Source organism: Mauremys mutica, chromosome 20 (genome assembly GCF_020497125.1).
Source record: "Mauremys mutica isolate MM-2020 ecotype Southern chromosome 20, ASM2049712v1, whole genome shotgun sequence".
In the NCBI taxonomy this organism is placed as follows: domain Eukaryota; kingdom Metazoa; phylum Chordata; order Testudines; family Geoemydidae; genus Mauremys; species Mauremys mutica.
The window spans coordinates 3,492,112-3,510,811 of record NC_059091.1 but is presented as its reverse complement, the minus strand read 5'-3'; the positions used below and the strand labels follow the sequence as shown (position 1 = coordinate 3,510,811).

The window sequence follows — 18,700 nt, the reverse complement described above, 5'->3', positions numbered from 1 at the left end:
GGGTGAATTTAAATGAGGTTAGAGCCCCCTGTGGATGCTCGCTTAAGTGGAGTAGGACTAGGTTGAAGCTGAACTGCAGTAAACGTCTCCCAAATCAAAGCTGGAGCATCTCCAGTGGCGTTTGCACAATTTAAGTAACCAGGGAGTAAGCAAGTGCCCAGTTTTGGGGGGAGGGAAAGGAGAGGGTTTGTGTCTGATAGTGAGGGCAGGTTTTCTAGAACAGTGGTTCTCAACCAGGGGTACGCAGAGCTCTTCCAGGGGGTACATCAACTCATCTAGAGATTTGCCTAGTTTTACAACAGGCTACATAAAAAGCACTAGCAAAGTCCGTACAAATTAAAATTTCATACGACTTGTTTACATAGCTCTATATACCATACACTAAAATGTTAGTACAATATTTATATTCCAGTTGGTTTATTTTATAATTAGATAGTAGAAAGGAAGCCATTTTTCAGTAACTGTGTGGCTATGATGCTTCTGTATTTTTATGTCTGATTTGTAAGCAAGTATTTTTTAAGTGAGGTGAAACTTGGCCGTAGGCAAGACAAATCCACTCCAGAAAGGCGGGGACAGTCGTCTGGAAAGGTTGAGAACCGCTGGGCTCTTTGGAAAATCCGACCTGCTCCATCGGGCAAGGAGACGCCACGTTCCTTAATCGCAAACACAAACCCCCATCCCAGCTGCGTCTGTTACCCCGACAGGGTGGGAGATAACTGGGCCAGAGAGCAGACTAACCCCCAGCATCCTTGTCGGGGAGCAGCTGAACCCCCATCCTCGCCACAGCCAGGATGGCGGTGGGGGCAGAGCAGGCAGCAGCTCCTTGGGACCCCCCAGCTGGGGGGTGCAGGTCCTGGCAGAGATGCGGGAGTAACATAGAATAGCCCCTGGGTGGGGAGGATGGGGGGGTGTCCTTTAAAGCAGGGAGCAGCCCCGGGGACTAAGTTGGGGGGTCCCCTAGCCCTGGTGGGGGAGGGCAGGGAACAGCCCTGACTGGGGGCTCTGGGAAAGAGGAGGGAGGTGCAGGGAACAGCCCCTGACTGGGGTGGGCAGGCTCTGGGAAAGAGGAGGGAGGTGCAAGGAACAGCCCCTGACTGGAGGTGGGCAGGCTCTGGGAAAGAGGAGGGAGGTGCACGGAACAGCCCCTGACTGGAGGTGGGCAGGCTCTGGGAAAGAGGAGGGAGGCGCAAGGAACAGCCCCTGCTGGAGCTCCCTGTCCCGCGGGGAGGGGGGGAGTCGGGAAAAGCTCCTGGGAAGAGGGCGGTGTGTGACCCCTGCCCCGGAAGCCCTCCCTCGCTCTCCCGGAAGCGCCGCCCCCTCCGCCTCAGTCTCTCTCTTTCCACCGCCATCTTGAAGCCGGCTCCCCGCACAGTGAGTCCCGCCGCGTCTATCCGCCGCCATCCGCCCCGCGGCGGGCCCGGCCGGGGGTGCTGGGGGTGGGGGGTCCCGGCCTGGGGGGCCAGGAGCCAGGGGGGACGGGCCTGGGCCCCGCTTCGGCCCGGCTGCGAGGCCTCCCGGCTCCGGGGTGGGGAGGTGACCGGTCCCTGCGGCTCCTGAGTGGGTGGGTGGGGTGGGGGGCGCGGCAGTGGAAGCCCCTCCCCGGTACCTGGCGGGAAAGGGGGGTGTCCCCCCCCTCCTGGGCGTGGGGGGTAGCAGGGCGCCTGGTTGGGAGACATTGAGGAGCAAGAGGGGGGGATTCTCTGAGTGGGGGGGAGGAGGAGGGTGAGTCCTTCCCCTTTGCCAAGGGGGGGGGGGGGTCCATGTCTCCCCCACTCCCGTCCTCCTCTGGGGCGGGCCGCGAGTTCCCGCCTGTTGGAATAACTTTGGCACTGTGAGGAGTGCGCACATCCTGGGCTTTCAGGGTGGGGGTTGGGGGGGGTCTGAGCCTCAAGTTTGAAACCCCAAAACCGTCTGGAGCCCCCACAACTTCACATCCCGGGTCTGACTCGGCCCTTCATCCTGCCCAGGTAGATAGACCAGATCCCCGGCGCTGTACTGAATGTGTGGGGTTTTCTGAGGAGACCTCACAACCAGAGGTGCTGGGGCTAAAGGTCGCAGGGGGGCGCATCTCACAATACAGGATTGGCCCAAAGCTTCTGGGTCCTGCTATCTCCCTGTACTTCCTTCATCAGACAGGAAGAATTTGATCCTTGATATCCACCAGCTCACCATGTGGCCTCTGACAAGTCGCTTCAACTTTCTGCCCCTCCATTTTTCCTCTCAAGTAGGGAAGGACACCCCTCTTTTAAACTCATGAGTTGTGAGAGCTGACTGAAAAGAGCTGTTGGCCAGGTCAAACGTGCTGTGTATATGGGCCAAGAATTATTATCTAGGCCACCGAGTTTCATAGGAATATAGGGGTTGCCAGTGCATTTCAGACCCAAAATCCATCTAGCCCAGTATCCTGTCTCTGACTGTGGCTGGTAGCAGAAACTTCAGAGGAAGGTGCAAGAACCCTACAGCAGGCAGATGAGGGATTATTTGACACATAACTGCCCCCCACACACACAAGTGGCACTTTGATCTCTAATAGATTTGGTTTTGTCCTGAAGCACAAGAGTTCATATCATTTCCATTAACTGTGTTGGCATTAAGTATAACTCTGGATATTCATGATATCCATATGAATATGCAATTCCATTTTTAATCTTAAATTCTTGGCCACTATGATCACCATTGCAGACCTGTTGCCTCTGAGGACATGCATAACGAGTTAGTTTGCTTGCTTGCTGGAAAGGGGAGATGCTGTGCTACAAGGGTTTGGTAATGGGAAAGACAACTTAGTTGCAATTTCAGGGTGAAATAAAATTACAGCTTCTCTCTTACTTGTTTTAAAAGTTTTATGAAACTTCCTTATTTGTAGCCGCACAAAAGTGCATCTGTTTGGTTTTCCTCATTGTGGGAGAGGCATTAACTGTGAATGTCATGGGACTTTTCCCTCTTAGCTCCCCAAATCCCAAAGAACCGAATCCTTCACTAATGGTGGCATCTGTTTTCTTTCTTGCTCTCAGAAATGCCTGGTGAAGCGACAGAAACCGTCCCAGCCACAGAGCAGGAACTGCCACAGCCTCAGGCTGAGACAGGTTAGTGTTGCTTTGCTTTATTATACACCTTCTGAAAGGATCCCAAAACTCATCCACCCTAAACTTCAAGAACAGGTAAAGCCAGTTTGTGGGGAGGGAGAACAAGAATATTTTGACCATTGGTGGCTTTTGGAAATCTGTTAAAAGCCTTGATGAAGGAAGGTTGAGCGCTGGTAACTTGACTGGGTTTCACTTGCTCAAATGGATGAGTTAAGGGGGCTCTTTGAGTGGAAATGGTGGTAGTATGCTTGAAGGGCAGTAAGGGGTCAGTCGATACTGCTGCCAGGCTGTACAACCAAGGCTTTGGCAGTGTGTGATGTGCAGAAATACTAATTGTAAAACACCAACCCGCTTTCATTTAACTAGTGTTCTGATTTGCTGTGGTTCCTTAGTGAAACACAAGTGTGTAGGTCTCTGCTGCTCTAACCTGGGTGAAATGCTGGATGTTGGTTTCATTGTTCTTGGTGCCTTTTCTCTTAACAACATATTGTTTGGCTGCCTGCTGTTGTACAAGGCAGAACTGTTTGTCCCACAGCATCGCCACATGATTGTGTGGGTGTTTCTCATTCAACCAGCTCAAAAGCCACTTCATGCCAGCAGTGATACTGGTTATTAAATATATGGTAACATTCAGAGTCGGACAACGCAGTCCCAGCGTAGCCAGCTCTGTGTTACACGGCCTACAGTGGAATTGCAAAAGCATGCTTGGTACGTTCAGTAACATGCTGATTCCCTCCATCAGGGGATGTCATCAGCTTATGTCACGCATTTGTAACCTACTGTTGTTACAAGTAACACTGCAAGTCCTTAGTAGTGAAGCGGATTAGAGATACTAATTTTTTTCAGCTTGTTTTCTTTGTGTCTGTGAGGGCACTTGGTATATAGTCAATTTCACTCTTTCCCCTGTGTACTCGGTTTCCCATATTGCATGTGTAGGTCTCTCCCAAAACAGCAGGGGGGGGAGAGAAACATTTTAAAGCCATAGGACAATGTAGCTGTAAATCTGCAAAGATTTACTGGGTGCTGAGAGATTCCTTTTAACTCCTTGAAACTGACTAGATAACAGATTCTCTCCAATGGAATGGCTAAAAGTGGACACAGGGAGTAACATGATGCTTCAGCCAGAAAGTTACAGCGGGGTTTGGCATTCACCGCACATTGTGATGCACCGCTGATGAATGTGCTGTATGAACGCCTGACTACTCTTGGGAGGGAGGGAGGAGTTGAATTGAGAGTCGGTGCAGCTTTTAAAAAAAAAAAAAGCAACAGAATCCTGCTGGCGATTTGCAGTGTGTATGAATTTAGTAATGATTTTCAAACCCACTGTATGTTGTGCTTCTCAATTGTCTCTCTTGAAGGTTTCCTGGGTGCTGTGATCCGGTTAGCGAATAGTATGGCCTTGTTTGCTACATTTCTGCCTAGAGGGTCGGGGCACACTGCATGACTGTAGGATTGGGCCTGAGGCCTGGGGAGCCACATGGTGCATGACTGGTAAATGGGGTGAATTCTGTCCGAGGACTGTGTGAGTTTGACTTGGGGACAACAAGAAAAATTGGGACCATATGAATGATCAAACGCTACTGGGGGAAAGGTTTTGTGAAAGGAAATAACCCGGGGGGAGTGGGTGGGGCTAAAGTCCAGGTCTCAGCATGATGGTTAAGTTGTTCTTGTTGATCATGAGTCAAGTAGGTAGCTCAGTTTGACTAGCAGTATTGTCATGCTGCCATTTTCTTTAAATGCCTCATTGAGGTGTAGCTGCGATTCCTATGGCAGGGTAACTTCCTAGGCACCACTGGTGCCCTTGGGTGAATACAGAGCTGCAGCATCCCAGGGCATGGTTTTTCTCTGGGTCTCCGAGGATAACTCACACATTTTCCCCACTCTTGATGCTTCTCATCTCTTGGGTGTCTTCCCACGCCATGGAGTATATAAAGGTTGGTGGGTCTTGGTAGTAGGGGATGTGTACTCAACAGCTGATGCTATTGCAGTAACTCCTCCCCCGGCTCCCGGGGAAGCAAGCTGGGCTCTCACAGGAGTGACCCTGGCAACTGAGCAAACCAGAGCAGTTGCCACCAAGAGTCCTGAGGTGGCAGGCGAGGGTTCCCAGGCTGAGGCTGCTCTGGAGCCTTCAGGTAGGTCTCAAGTTACTACAGGAGGTAGTGTGGCTGGGGGGGCGCGAAGAGTTACCCTGTCTGGCTCTGACTCATCTAGAGCATTAGAAATACCAGCTCCGCATTGAGCAGACTCTTCCGAAGCCTGGTAGGGCACTGCAGGTTAGAGGGCTCTGATAACATGTACGATTACCTGCGTTTGTGTGACTTAATCTCTGAGCTGGTTTCATCGCACCTCTTGCCACCCAAGTGTATCTCTGCGGGAGTTAGATTGGCCTGTGGAAAGAGCATAACGCAGTGCTGAACTCCTGAGGACCAGCAATATGGGGCTTCGTTTGCCACCCCGCAGCCCAGTTACTAGGAGCTTCACCAATTGTTTGTGGCCTCAGTGAAACCCGCTGCTCCTGGGCTGGCAGGAGATGCCCCTGGAGCACACTGGGGGGCATTAGAGCTGGCGGTTGCATGGCAGTCGTGTCTCAGTGATGTCCGGAGTGATCATGTCTGAGGCATCTTGAGTGAATGTGGAAGGATCAAGGAGGCCTCATGGAGACTGGAAAGAATTTTTCAAAGGGAAAGTTACAGGGAATGCCCCCTGCTGCCTGGTTCATGCTCGGCTCAGCACCTTTCTGAGATTAGCGCCCCTTTGTTAGACTTGGTAGTTCCCCTTTAAGAAACTGATCGGTTTCCCTACTCGGAAGCCGGTAACTTCTGGGGGGCATGTGCTGGGCCTTTCTTCCCCCTTGCTACAGGACTCCCAGTTTTAGACTCCACTCTGGGATCTGCCATGTTTTATTGTCGTACATTTCACTAACGCTGGAAACCAACTCCTGCTCTCTTTCCTTGGGGGTGGGAGGGGGCTTTTTGGGGGGCCTTACCCCACAAGTGGGCACTGGTTCGAGACATCAGAGTATGCGTTAGTATTCCCTCCTGCGCCGAGTACGGAACTGGGCCTAGCTGTCTGGCTCTCAGCAGCTGAGAGATGACAGGTTCTGGTCTCTAAACCCGATTTGGGAAAGGCTGAGCCAGGACTGTACGTCTGACGTCTGCCACTGAGTGAGCAGTCAAGTGACCTATACAACGTGGCTGACACATCAGCGAGTCGGTCATTCCTACCTGGATCAGGGCTCAGCTCTCGGAATGTCAGCACGTGGGGTGTCCCTGTTACCTGGTTCAGGCAAGAGCTTAGAGTTTGGCCTGGCGTCTTAGCCAGTGAGGTAGGGCTGAGGGGAGTCTCTTAGCATGAGCAGGGGGGTGGCGAGGTTTATGAGGGTGAGTAGGTTTGCAGCTTCCTATATGTCTATCCCAGTGACGCAGCCTCTTCCCGCCCCCCCCCCCGCAGGAGGGTCAGTGAAAGCCGTAGCCACTTGATCAGTGCAGCGCTGGGGTTACCTTCGTGCCGCAGCCAAGCCTTGCAGTCTGCGTTAGTCAGCACTGCCCTGCTGCGAGAGTCAGGCCTCAGACTCACAAAGGGCGTTTCCCTTCTGTTCTCCAGCTGTTCAGGAGAAGCCCTCTGCTTCCCAGGCACCTGCAGACCACGCCTCAGGCCTGCTGGGAACAGACCACCTCTTCCCCACCCTCCTGCTCGTCATGAAGCCCCCCCACCCCCCTTCCTAGCCCCTGGAGGCCGATGCTGGGTTAACTGGTGTAACAGCCCAGGCAGCGCTGCTGTTCCTGTTTAACTAGTGGCGTTCTGGGGTTGCACGCTGCCCCAGGCGGCGTGAGTCACAATGTCTCCAGTGAATTGTACCTGATGATGGAATATCAACTGGAGCAGGTCAGCCCTTCTCCTTGCCTGACCCCTCCGCCTGCAGCTTTTTGCTAAGCAGATTGCTGCTCATGAGAACCAGCTCGTTCACATACGCTGCCAAATGCGGCCTCTTCCCCTGCCCTTCGATACAGACTACACAGGTTTCTCCCTAGTTCAGTCTCACCGGACGTGTTCTGCCCCCCTCTTCCAGAGACCTCGCTGGGCGCTCTCCCTTGGAGGCTTGGGGTGCGTCAAGCGCTCAGGAAAGGAAAGGGCTGATGCCCCTCGCTAGAGTTATAGATCATGTGGGCAGGCGTGGCTTGGTTTTGGTGTGCAGCTATCCAGTGCATCTAGCTCCTGACCAGCAGAATCATCAGGACCACGCTGTCCTGGATCCATCTTCCCCACGCTAGCCCGCTTGGGTTGCGGCCCAGCCTGGGTTTGAACTCTGGTATCCAGAGGCGAAAGTTGAGCGGCACCATTCTTGTGGGACCTGGTTTGTCTTGGAAATGGAGCAGAACCTTCTTGCTTGCAGCAGCTCCTGATGGGAAGGACTTGTCAGTAATAATCTTTCACTCTTGCTTGTTTAGCTCCTGCTGTCCCTGCCCCTCCTGCCGGTGCTCCTGCAGCGCCCGCAGCCGCTGTTTCTGAGCCTCCTGTTCAAGTGTCAGGTATTCTGAACTCATGTCCCGTCCCCCGTGCGTCTCATTAACAATGTTTGCTGTGCTGGGTAGTCCATTAACAAAACCGTTTAGCAAAGAGTGCAGTGCAAGAGGAGGAGCCTGGGAGCTAGGACTCCTGGGTTCTTCTCCCATGTCACTGCCGCGTGCCTCAGTTCACTTATGTGTAAAAGAAAACCTGCATTCCAGGAGCACACGAGGCCTTGAATTGCATGGTTGTAAAGCCTTCCTCGGATAAAGAATGCGTGTGAGAGCCTGGTGTGTTGAGACGATGAAACCGCAACATTCAGGAGCTGTGTGGCAACTTGTGATGTTTCCTTCCCGTTCTCAGGCATCCCAATTGCCAGGGCCTAACCTAACCCACCTAAAAAGGAGCAGTTTGCAACCTGGCTCCTCTTTAATATGCAAGTGCAGCTCACAGAGAACGTGAAGGCCGGCTCGTGATCCTGCCCTCTTTGGATCCAGGTGGAGCCCTGCATGCCCGGGCCTGCCGCCTCTGCAGAGCACACCTCCGTATTAGCTGAGGGAGCCAAGCTTTGAATTGGACTGTGTGAAGCACAAGGGTGTGTAACTTCCCCCATCTCCCAGAATCCCTTTGGGAGAAAAATTGAATGCTTGTACCAGTCTGCTGATTCCAGAGCCAGGCAAACTCCGAACCAACCAGACACCGACCGCTCCACCTGGCTTGTCAGGCACTTGTACGTGGCATCTAGAAACCCACACAGCGGCCTGGTTTGTGTGTTAAAATACATTGATCGGTCTCCCTCTGGGGGGAGGGGGAGGCGTCTGTCCTTTTTGAGAGCCACAAGGGACGTGGTGTTAAAGGGCCATCGCCGGGGGCCGCCCGTCTGCCCAGGTAACTGAACTGCAGCCCACGCGGGGTCGCGCTGGATAACTCCCCTTTCTCCCCTTGCTCCCTTGGTTTTCTTTTCTCATTGGTTCACTTTGTTTCTCTCTCTCCATCTCTTCATGCTGCTCCTTCCCTGGCGCTAGCTCCAGCTCCTGCCGCAAACCCTGCCCAGCCCTCCTCTCCGAGTGCCCCCCCGGGCCTGGCTGTGTCACTAGAGCAGCCCCCCTCCCCCACCTCTCCTGCTTCCCCAGCGCTGGCTCCCCCTGCAGCCCCTGCCTCCCCACCTGTGGTCCCAGCTCTGATACCTCCTGCCTTTTCCGCTCCCGTAAAGCTCCCAGCTGCAGCTCTTGGCATCCCAGTGCCCAGCCCTCCTCCCCCTATCCCCCCTGCAGCCCCTGCCTCCCCACCTGTGATCCCAGCTCTGATGCCTCCTGCCTTTTCCGCTTCCGTAAAGCTCCCAGCTGCAGCTCTTGGCATCCCAGTGCCCAGCCCTCCTCCCCCTATCCCCCCTGCAGCCCCTGCCTCCCCACCTGTGATCCCAGCTCTGATGCCTCCTGCCTTTTCCACTCCCGTAAAGCTCCCAGCTGCAGCTCCCCCTATCCCCCCTGCAGACCCAGCCGATACCGTCGCTCCAGGCTCTCCCGGGCCTGTTGCTTCCCCAGTTACTCCTGCGGGCCCAGCACTGGCATCTCCCTCTGCTACCCCAAGCTCTCCCCTGGCCCCACTCACCGCCCCTCTTGCCCCCCTGGCGGCACCAGCCTCTCCTAGATGCCCAGTTTTGACAGCTCTTGTTTCTCCCCTGATCCCCCTCGTTCCTCCTGTGGCCCCTGTTCTGGTGGCTCCTGCGGCCCCAGGCCCTCTTGCTCCTTCTGCAATCTCAGCCACCCCCCCTGTGGCTGCTGCCCCTGCCCCCCTCATCCCTCTGGCTCCTGTTTCCCCCCCCGTGACATCAGCTCTGGCTGCTGCTACCCCTGTGACCCAGCCTACTTCCCCAGCCCCTCGTGTTCCTCCTGTAGTCACTGCTGCTCCCCCAGCCCCTCTCACATCCCCTGGGGCCTCGGCTTCTCCCGTGGTCTCTGCTGCTGCCCCTCTGGCCCCAACCTCTTTCCCAGCTTTTCCCATGGCTCCTGCCCCAGCCCCCTTCACTCCCTGTGAGACCCCTGCCTCTCCCCCGGCCCCTCTCCCTCCCCCAGAGACCCCAGGCCCCTCCACGCTCTCCGAGACCCCTGCCTCTCCCCCGGCCCCTCTCCCTCCCCCAGAGACCCCAGGCCCCTCCACGCTCTCCGAGACCCCTGCCTCTCCCCTGGCCCCTCTCCCTCCCCCAAAGACCCCTGCCTCCCCCCCAACCCTCCTACTTCCCCCAAACACCCCAGGCCCCTCCACACACACCGAGACCCCTGCCTCTCCCCCAGCCCCTCTCCCTCCCCCAAAGACCCCAGCCTCTCCTACAGCTCCTATCCAAGCCCCCTCCACTCCCTCTGAGACCCCTGCCTCTCTACCAAAGCCCCCAGCCTCTCCTGTGGGTCCTGCTTCTGCCCCAGTCTTCTCCATGCCCTCTGAGACCCCTCCCTCTCCCCCAACCCCTCTCCCTTCTGCTATGGCCTCAGCTTCTACTGCTCCTCCTGCCTCTGCCCCAACCCCCTCCACTTCCCCCAAAACCCCTGCTCTTCCACCAAAGGCCCCAGCCTCCCCTGTGGGTCCTGCTCCTGCCCCAGCCCCCTACATTCCCCCTGTGATCCCAGCCTCTGCCCCAACCCCTCTCCCTCCCCCAAAGGCCCCAGCCTCTACTGCTGCTCCTGCCCCAGCCCCCTCCACTCCCCCTGTGACCCCAGCCTCTCCCCCAACCACTCGCCCTTCCCCTATGGCTCCTATCCCAGCCCCTCTCCATCCCTTGGTAGCTCCTGTTTCTCCCAGTGTGACGCCAGCTCTGGTGGCTCCAGCATCTCCACCAGCTCCTGTCACCCCCCCTGAGGCTGCAATGTCTCCTGTGACCCCTGTTTCCCCCCCTGTGGCCCCAGCCTCTCCCACTTCCCCAGTTCTGGTGACCCCTGGCTCTCCCCCCGTCCCAAAGGCAGCAGCTGAGGCTGCTGCCCCTGGCTTTTCTCCCGCCTCCTCTCCTGAGGTCCTCCTTGCTCCCCAGAAACCAGCTTCCTCGCCAATTGCTTCCACTGACCTCCCTGCCACTCCCCTTACTGCAGCGAGTAGCCACGCCCCTGCGCCTCTGCCCACTTCCCCCGCTGAAGAGCTAACCCCCCACCCCGGGCTTCCTAAACCATCCCCGCCTTCCTCCTCACCTGGTCCTGCGCCCGAAGCACCAGCTAGCCCCCCTGCCCCCGTCTGGGCTGCTACCATCGATGACGACGAGCTGCCGCCTCTCATCCCTCCCGAGGCGCCTGCTGGGGAGCTTCCTTTGCAGCCGATCCTGGTGGATCTCTCCTCTCCTAGACCCGCTGTGGCCCCTGCTGAGGCCCCAGCTCCTCTTCCTCCAGCCAAGCAACCCGTGCTGAAGAATGACAAGGGTATTTGCGGCCTCGGTTTGCTGTGTGCATGGAGTGTCAGCGGCTGTCCACCGAGTACTAACCTCGTAGAGACTGTCGGGCCTCAATTCGCCTTCGCGCCCCCCCCCCCCCCCCCCCACTTCGGCTTGGTTTGTTAGCCTAGAAACGTAGCCTTGCTATGTAGTGAAGCCAGAATAACCCCATGCTGAGCCATGGTGAGCGCTGCCCCGGATCCTGACTGGGGTAAAGCCTCTTTTACTTGGCATCCCAGTATCAGGCAGGTCACAGCCTGCGGCCCGCTCTTGTGTTGGGCACCAGCTTCTGCCGTTTGTTCGAGTGCAGTTCACGTCACTAATGGAGGGGTCTGGGGGACGCACTGAGCATGGGGCTGGCTTGCAGGGGGGGTGGTTTGAACTCTGTTGCGTCTGGACCAGCGTCACCAGAACTGTGTAGGGCTTGAAAGGCCAGTCGGAGCCTCCCACTTGGATGTCTCTCCAACGCCTGCTGTGTATTTAATCCATTCCTCTCCTAATTCTCTGTTTCTCAGCAACCTTGTGGGGATCTAGGTTAGCTTAGAGATCGCCAGAGGAGCCAGGGTTAATCGTGGTCACTTCTGGCTGCCTGTGTTGGGCAGATGCTCACAGTTCTGCTTGGCTTTAGCATCCCGGCTGGGTCACCTGTGGTTATCCTTTTACTTCCCTGGCAGCAAGTTTGGTGTTAAAATGTGTCTCGGTGGCCTGTGATAGTTCTTAGCGCGTGTGTGGTCAGTTGACCCATCTGCCCCCACTTCTGGGCCACGGGATTGTTGCCGTATGTCATTGGTGGTGGTGGCCTGCCCTATACACACCCTCCCCAAGCTGCACACAGCATTTAGTGCAGGGCCCGAGGGTCGGGGGGTGAGTGGTTGGTGGGTCTGTCTAGTTACCGAGCCTTCTCTCCACTCCCAGTGAGACTGGGGCACGTGGAAATCACAAATGGGGCTGGGTTTGTGCCCTGGCTGGTCTTCATTTCTGAACTGGCTGTGAGCACAGGCGAGGAGGGTTGTGACTCGCCCCTCCCGCTCTGCGCTGGGGGTCAAGTGTGGCACAGACAGATTCTGCTGCTTCACTTCTGTGCTGTCAGGCACGTTTCGTTCTCCAACACGTCCCGGCTTGCGAGCTACCTACACCCACTGCAGCGGAGACTTGCGTGAACTGCCAGCGATCCTCCGAGTCTTACCAGAACCTGGGCAGCGGCCCAGATACACATCCAGAGCTGCTGCTTCCTGCTAAGGGCTCTTGGTTTAATTGGTGTCATACCATCCCCTTTAACAGAGCCCTGCATGGGCCTGGCTTTGTGCAGAGACACAGCGTAACCCTGCGAGCTCAGGGGGAAGCGTAGCCAGTTTCCCTGCTCTAGCCTGCGCTCCTGCAATCCCCCGCTTTGCTGTCATTTAACCAGACTGAAGAGGTCTTTTGTCTTCCCCCCACCCACCCCAGCAGGGTCCCTGGTGATGCGAGTTCTGCTGCGCTGACTCGCTCTCCGGGTGTTGTCGAACCTGCTTTTTAGGGTGGCCAGGCAGCAAGTGTGACAAATCGGGACAGGAGGTGGGGGGGTAATAGGAGCCTATATAAGAAAAAGCCCCAAATATCGGGACTGCCCCTATAAAATCAGGACATCTGGCCACCCTATTGCCTTTACACTTGTTTATCATCTGCTCCTGCCTATCACACGCTTCACTGCTGATGAATGTAAAGGTTCGGGCTTGGAGCTGGATTCTGCAAAGAGCTGAGCACTTGTGACTCCCGCTGATTTTAAAGGAGATGGAGAGGTGCCCTCGCTCAGCTCACTAATTAGGTGCAGATACTTCCCCACTTCACCTAGGGGAGTACCTTAAGCTCCTTCCTGTTTCGCAGCTTCTAGACGGGACAGAATACCAACCATCCCCTCGTCCTCTAATTCACTCTCCCTTCCCTATCCAAAATCCAGTGGCAGCTGTGTAGGCAGGGTCTGTAAACCCAATGGCCTCACAGATACCAGTTTCTGATCCGCTCCAGTCTAGTTGTTAGAGAGAGCAGGAGGGTAAGGAGCAGGCAGTCATGCCGTCTGGCCTGAGCCAGCCTGAATACTAGGCTTCTGTCTGCTGCTGCACAAGGGTCTTTCTCCCACCGTTTCAGAGCACTGGATTTCCAGAGCGTTTTGTGCTGCTAGTCTGTGTTGTCCTCCTTGGATGTGCCTGGTCCTTTATTACCCAGGAGGGATCAGTGAGGGGGAGAACTGCTCCTCTACCAGGTCTTGCATAAGTTTATTGGCTTGAAGTTCATTTTGGTGTGAACTGGCGTGATGGAGCAGTGTCAACCCTTTGGTATAACGAGACCCTAAACAACCCCATGGCAAAGGCTCTGCCAGAACAGGGCAGCTTCCTTGGCCCCTTCTGTTTCCTCCAGACTTGCCTGCTACTTCCTACAGGGGCCCACGCTGGAAAATGTGATGCATGTTTGTTTCCATAGGGTCCGGCACAGAATCCGACAGTGACGAATCGGTGCCAGAACTCGAAGAACAAGACTCTACACAGGCCACCACACAGCAGGCACAGGTGAGGGGTCCGCTCCCTGCAGCTGAGCGCGTGCGGTGAGGCTGCGTTGCAGGATCCCTGGCTTCTGGAAGTGAGCGCGAGGCCCTTTCATCTTCACGCTGTGTAGGGCTGTGATCTGTGAACTGAGTGAGCCCAAGCAGTCACTTCAGGTGGACGTGAACATGCATATGGGGGAAGGCCCTTGGGAAATCCCCATTCTTTAATCCACCCAGACGCATCCCTCCCAGGCCTTGTAGACCCTGTGCCAGCTAGCTCCCAGCGCTGTGAATGCTGGCCGCCGGAGAGTCATGCCCGCACGCGGAGCAGTTCTGTTCCTCCCTCTCCATGCTGCTCTCAGTGCATGTGGCCCAGGCTCTGTCCTGAACTCGGCTCCCCAGCAGGGCAGAGCAGCAGTTTCTGAGAGAGACCATCTCCGCTGCTCCCCCTGCTGTTGGTTCCTTGGGCCTCTTCCCCAGGATTTCCTAAGGTCCCACTTGTTTTCTGTCCCTGCAGCTCGCAGCAGCAGCTGAAATAGATGAAGAACCAGTTAGCAAAGCAAAACAGAGCCGGAGTGAAAAGAAAGCACGAAAGGTAAGAGAAGATGGCAGTGGGCCCAATTCCTCGCCCTCCCTTAGGGTGTCAGCCAGCCCCGCTGGGAAGAGGAATGGCTCTGTCAAGATCTCAGTGCGCATTGGGGCTTATAGCCACTGGGCCCCTTCGATTTAGCCCTGTTGTGCCCAGCATGGTGCAGCTTGTATAGTGCAAGGCCTCCTGTGCTGGCAAGGCTGGCACGGAACCTAGGGGCACTTGTGTGACGCCTTTCTCATCCAGTGACCTCAGAGGCCAGCCCTGGCGACCCCCAGCTGAGGGGGTGTGCCCGTTCCAGAGGAGAAGTGGAAACAGAGAGAGGTGACCTCAGGTCACCCAGCAAGGCGGTGGCAGAGCTGGGAATGAACACTGCCTCCAGGTTCTCTCCATCCCGCCTCTGTCTACAAGGCTTTGAAGGCTTCTCGGACGTAGAAATGTCAGAGGTTTCTTTGTGGGATCCCGATGTCCTGAGCCTAGACTATCTCAATGAGCTATTTCTCTTCCCTTCTCCTTTGCTTTTAAGGCAATGTCCAAACTGGGCCTTCGCCAGGTCACAGGTGTAACCCGAGTCACCATCCGGAAATCCAAGAACATCCTCTTCGTCATCACGAAGCCAGACGTGTACAAAAGCCCCGCATCAGACACCTACATCGTCTTCGGCGAGGCAAAGGTGAGCTGAGCCCGCTCGTGATGGGCGGGCGAACATCTGACCGCTCTTTCAATCTGTGTTCACAGCAGCGTGGTGGCCCAGCCAGACCTCGGGGTTTGCAGTTCTGTGGCGTCTTGCTTCAGACAGAAGTGTGCCTAGATGAGTTTCCCTGCTCTGTGTGTGTGTGTCTGGTGGGATGGGATGGGAGTGGGCTCTGAACCCTCTGTGCGGGCTGGTTTTCTCATCTCCACTGTGCTTGCACTGCGGCTGTGGCTGACTCAAAAGGCCTTCGATGTCTGAACCTCCATTCAGAAGTCCTGGCTTCTCTTTGGGTTCAGTTTCAAATTGCAGCCTGTTCACCAGCATCTCACTGTGCTTCTCCCAACCCCCAGATCGAAGATCTGTCCCAGCAGGCGCAGCTGGCAGCTGCCGAGAAATTCAAAGTGCAAGGAGAAGCCGTCTCAAACATTCAGGAAAACACACAGACTCCCACCGTACAGGAGGAGAGCGAAGAAGAGGAGGTATGTGGTCTCCGGGGCCCAGTCATGTTTGGGGTCTGAAACAAGCTCACAGCCAGTGCAGTTCAGATGAAAGGACCCACTGTATTAATGTGCACGTGTGGTTAATGGAACGTGCTGGCCGCCCACCCTAGTGTCTCCATCTGGCAGGTGTCCAGGACCCCTGTGTGAAGCTGGTTGGGGGTGGGTTCCCAGCCCGTTTCCTAGGGGGCCGGATGTCTGCCTCACGCAAACCATCGTACCGACTGGTCCTCTCTTTGGGAAGCCAGGCAGAGGGCAGGCCCTGGACATTTACTATCCTTCCCCGCTCCGGAACAGGCACTTCTCACCAGCACGGATTACTACCGTTACTGGGCTCCTGCTGCTGTATGGATTGTGATACCTCCCTGTCGCACTCACCTTCACGGCATCTGAGCCCATTTACCCCTATAATGCCTGCTGGATACACTGAGACATGGTACCTGGGGACTCCCTGTCCCTTCCCCCGCCTCCCTGCCCTAATGGTAGAAAGAAGAAACTTGCCCTGAGCTCTGGCCATCCCAGAATCCCCTACTGCGATGCTGCTTGCACCTTCCTTCTGAAGCAGCTGGTGCTGGCCACTGTCAGGAGACAGGATAACAGGCCAGATTGGGTCTGATCCAGCCTGGTAATTTCTGTGCTTCCATGAAGCAGGCAAGCAGTGCAATCAGATCATGACTGCTGCTACTGCTTGGGTTGAATTGTGGCTCCCCCCAGTGGGCCGGGGCCATCTGTACCTGCACGGCACAGAGAGGTCCGTGCCACCAGCTGGGAGACAGTCCTGGTCTTTTCTCGCGTAGGTTGACGAGACCGGCGTTGAGGTGAAGGACATCGAGCTGGTCATGTCCCAGGCGAACGTGTCCCGGGCGAAGGCTGTCCGGGCCCTGAAGAACAACAGTAACGATATTGTAAACGCTATTATGGTGAGTGGCCCCCGAAGCCAAGTTCCCAGCCAGTCGAGCAACCCCAAAGCCTGGGGAGTAGCCGTTACAGTTTGGAGCGACTCCTCCCTGCATGGGGAGAACAGGGCACGCTCGTTTCACTGCTGATGGGTGTGAGGCGCTTACTGATCAGTTACCATGAGGGCAGGTCTCCACTTACCCCCTCCTCTCTTCGTGTCTCAACTCGCCTGCTCTTCTTCATTCTGGCAGTTTTCATTGTCTGCACCAACGTCGCCATTGGGAATGAGGGGGAAATAACAGATCCGATGGTACAAAATCCGCTTGGGTCTGTGTTGTGATGTAAATAATTATTTGGGGGGTAGGCGTCCCCCTGCCTTTGTCCTCCCTGCCCCCCCCGCGTGTAGCCAAGCAGGATATCGCACAGCTCTCTGCCCTCAGAGTAGCCATAACAGCCTTCCCCAAGGCCACTTGGCCCCGCTTGGTAGATAAACAGTCTGAAGCTCACGCCGCTCTGTTGCTTCTGCATCAGCATGCTGGAGGGGGGAGGCGTGCAGAGCTTAGTGAAGTCTCCAGGGAATTTCAGACCTACCCCCAGGGATAGTTTCTAACCTTTCTCTCCTTCTCTCTCTCTCTCTCTCTCTCTCCAGGAATTGACGATGTAGCCATCAGAAGGGAGGAACCTTTTGGTTTTTCAGAGAAGAGTAAAATGCAGCTAAATTTAACATTTGTACTATTTCTATCGATAAATAAAAGTTGTGGCTTATTGTCGGAAATCTTTTATTTTTTGTTTTGCCTTTTGTTTGCCCCGAGGTCACAAGGAGGTGTAACTGCTGATCACAGAGAAGATCCCGGGCCTGACATTGTCTCTCCTTTGCTGTTCCCGGGGAAGCACACCTGCTAATTCTAGGGTTTCCTTGCTCAGTGTGAAGGTCCACCAGCCTGTAGGGGCAGCAAAGGGCTCAGACTCTAGCACATGAATGTTCCTTCACGAGTGTGGAACACTGAGCTTACGGACACCCGCTGTCTAAAGTTCATCGCAAATTCTAATGTTCAGAGGTTAGAAAATCTCTGGAGGGCTTCATCCCCCCTAAAGGTGGTGCAAGATTGCTCCCTTTAGAGTTCTCAAGTGTCTAGTCTGCTCCAGGTTTTAATGACTCCGGTGTTACCAACATGTAAGGGATCTGGGGGTCATAGTGGACCACAAGCTAAATATGAGTCAACAATGTAACACTGTTGCAAAAAAGCAAACATCATTCTGGGATGTAGTAGCAGACACGAGAAGTAATTCTGCGCTGATTAGGCCTCAGCTGGAGTATTGTGTCTAGTTCTGGGCGCCACATTTCAGGAAGGATGTGGACAAATTGGCGAGAGTCCAGGGAAGAGCAACAAAAATGATTTAAGGGTCTAGAAAACATGACCTATGAGGGAAGATTGAAAAAATTGGGTTTGTTTAGTCTGAAAGAGAAGACTGAGAAGGGACATAAGTTTTCAAGTACATAAAAGGTTGTTACAAGGAGGCGGGAGAAGAATTGTTGTTCTTAACCTCTGAGGCTAGGACAAGAAGCAATAGTCTTAAATTGCAGCAGGGGAGGTTTAGGTTGGACATTAGGAAAAACTTTCTAACAGGGTGGTTAAGCACTGGAATAAATTGCCTAGCTAGGTTGTGGTATCTCCGTCACTGGAGATTTTTAAGAGCAGGTTGGACAAATACCGGTCAGGGATGGTCTGGATAATACTTAGTCCTGCCATGAGTGCAGGGGACTGGACTAGATGACCTCTCAAGGTCCCTTACAGTCCTATGATTCTACGAACATAATCATGAGATTGGCCTAAAAATCGTGACCTCTTTATAAAAAGGAAAGTCACATTCTTTTGATCTGCCGTTTGGTTTCTCAGGCTTTAGGTTACACTCGCTTAATGTGTCTAAGCTTTTCTCTGCTACCATGAAAGAATCGTCCCTGGCTCTCTAGTGATTTTCGTTTACAAAGGAAGTATCATTACCCCCATTTTATAGATGAGCAAACTGAGGCACAGAGAGGAAAGTGCCTTGCCCAAGGTTACCCAGCAGGCCAGTGACAGAGCCAGGTCTCCTGAGGCCCAGTCCAGTGACCTCTCTTGAGCTACAGTGTTTATTTCTTGTGTGGTGCTAGGAACTGGACAAAACCAAGAAAAAGACAGTCCTTGCGATCTCTTGATTTCATCACTTGGAGCTTGTGGAAATACCCCCAAAATAACAAGAGTTGGCAACTCTGCTCAGCTGGTGGATCTTCAGCTGCTTCCTTGGATCGGTGGCGTTGGGAAGTTTTTCTTGGCGTTCATCCCTTATTTACACCCTGTTGTGTAACTTTTGAGGGTGGAGTCACTGTCTGTACGTGCTGTCAGGGTGCTAACATTTATATTGCAGTAGCACCTGCCAGCCTCAGTCAGGCCAGGGCCTTATTGTGCTAGGTATGTACAAAGTAAATGACAATACCCACCATTTAAAAATGCTGCTTTACTAGA

The 18,700-nt window shown here is 54.8% G+C and overlaps 1 protein-coding gene across 2 annotated transcripts; it reads left to right on the top strand.

Annotated features, from left to right (window-relative positions):
* Positions 1 to 1,287: 1,287 nt before the first annotated feature.
* NACA (nascent polypeptide associated complex subunit alpha) lies at positions 1,288 to 16,968 on the top strand. Of its 2 annotated transcripts, XM_044995572.1 has the most exons (9): positions 1,306 to 1,371; positions 3,012 to 3,083; positions 7,532 to 7,612; positions 13,459 to 13,544; positions 14,037 to 14,114; positions 14,635 to 14,781; positions 15,153 to 15,281; positions 16,097 to 16,219; positions 16,846 to 16,968. In XM_044995572.1, exons 2-9 carry the CDS (start codon positions 3,014 to 3,016, stop codon positions 16,858 to 16,860), a joined length of 729 nt encoding a protein of 242 aa, XP_044851507.1. In that variant the 5' UTR covers positions 1,306 to 1,371; positions 3,012 to 3,013; the 3' UTR covers positions 16,861 to 16,968. The 2 variants fall into 2 exon arrangements, with proteins under 2 accessions (XP_044851510.1, XP_044851507.1); XM_044995575.1 differs by lacking the exon at positions 7,532 to 7,612 and having other exon boundaries at positions 1,288 to 1,371.
* The last annotated feature ends 1,732 nt before the right edge of the window (positions 16,969 to 18,700 follow it).

Excerpts from the sequence above, each read along its gene's own strand:
- NACA (XM_044995572.1), top strand. The coding sequence starts at position 3,014 with ATGCCTGGTGAAGCGACAGAAACCGTCCCAGCCACAGAGCAGGAACTG. Across the intron at positions 14,782-15,152 it reads TCGTCTTCGGCGAGGCAAAG|ATCGAAGATCTGTCCCAGCA; the intron begins GTGAGCTGAGCC and ends CCCAACCCCCAG. Across the intron at positions 15,282-16,096 it reads AGGAGAGCGAAGAAGAGGAG|GTTGACGAGACCGGCGTTGA; the intron begins GTATGTGGTCTC and ends TTTCTCGCGTAG.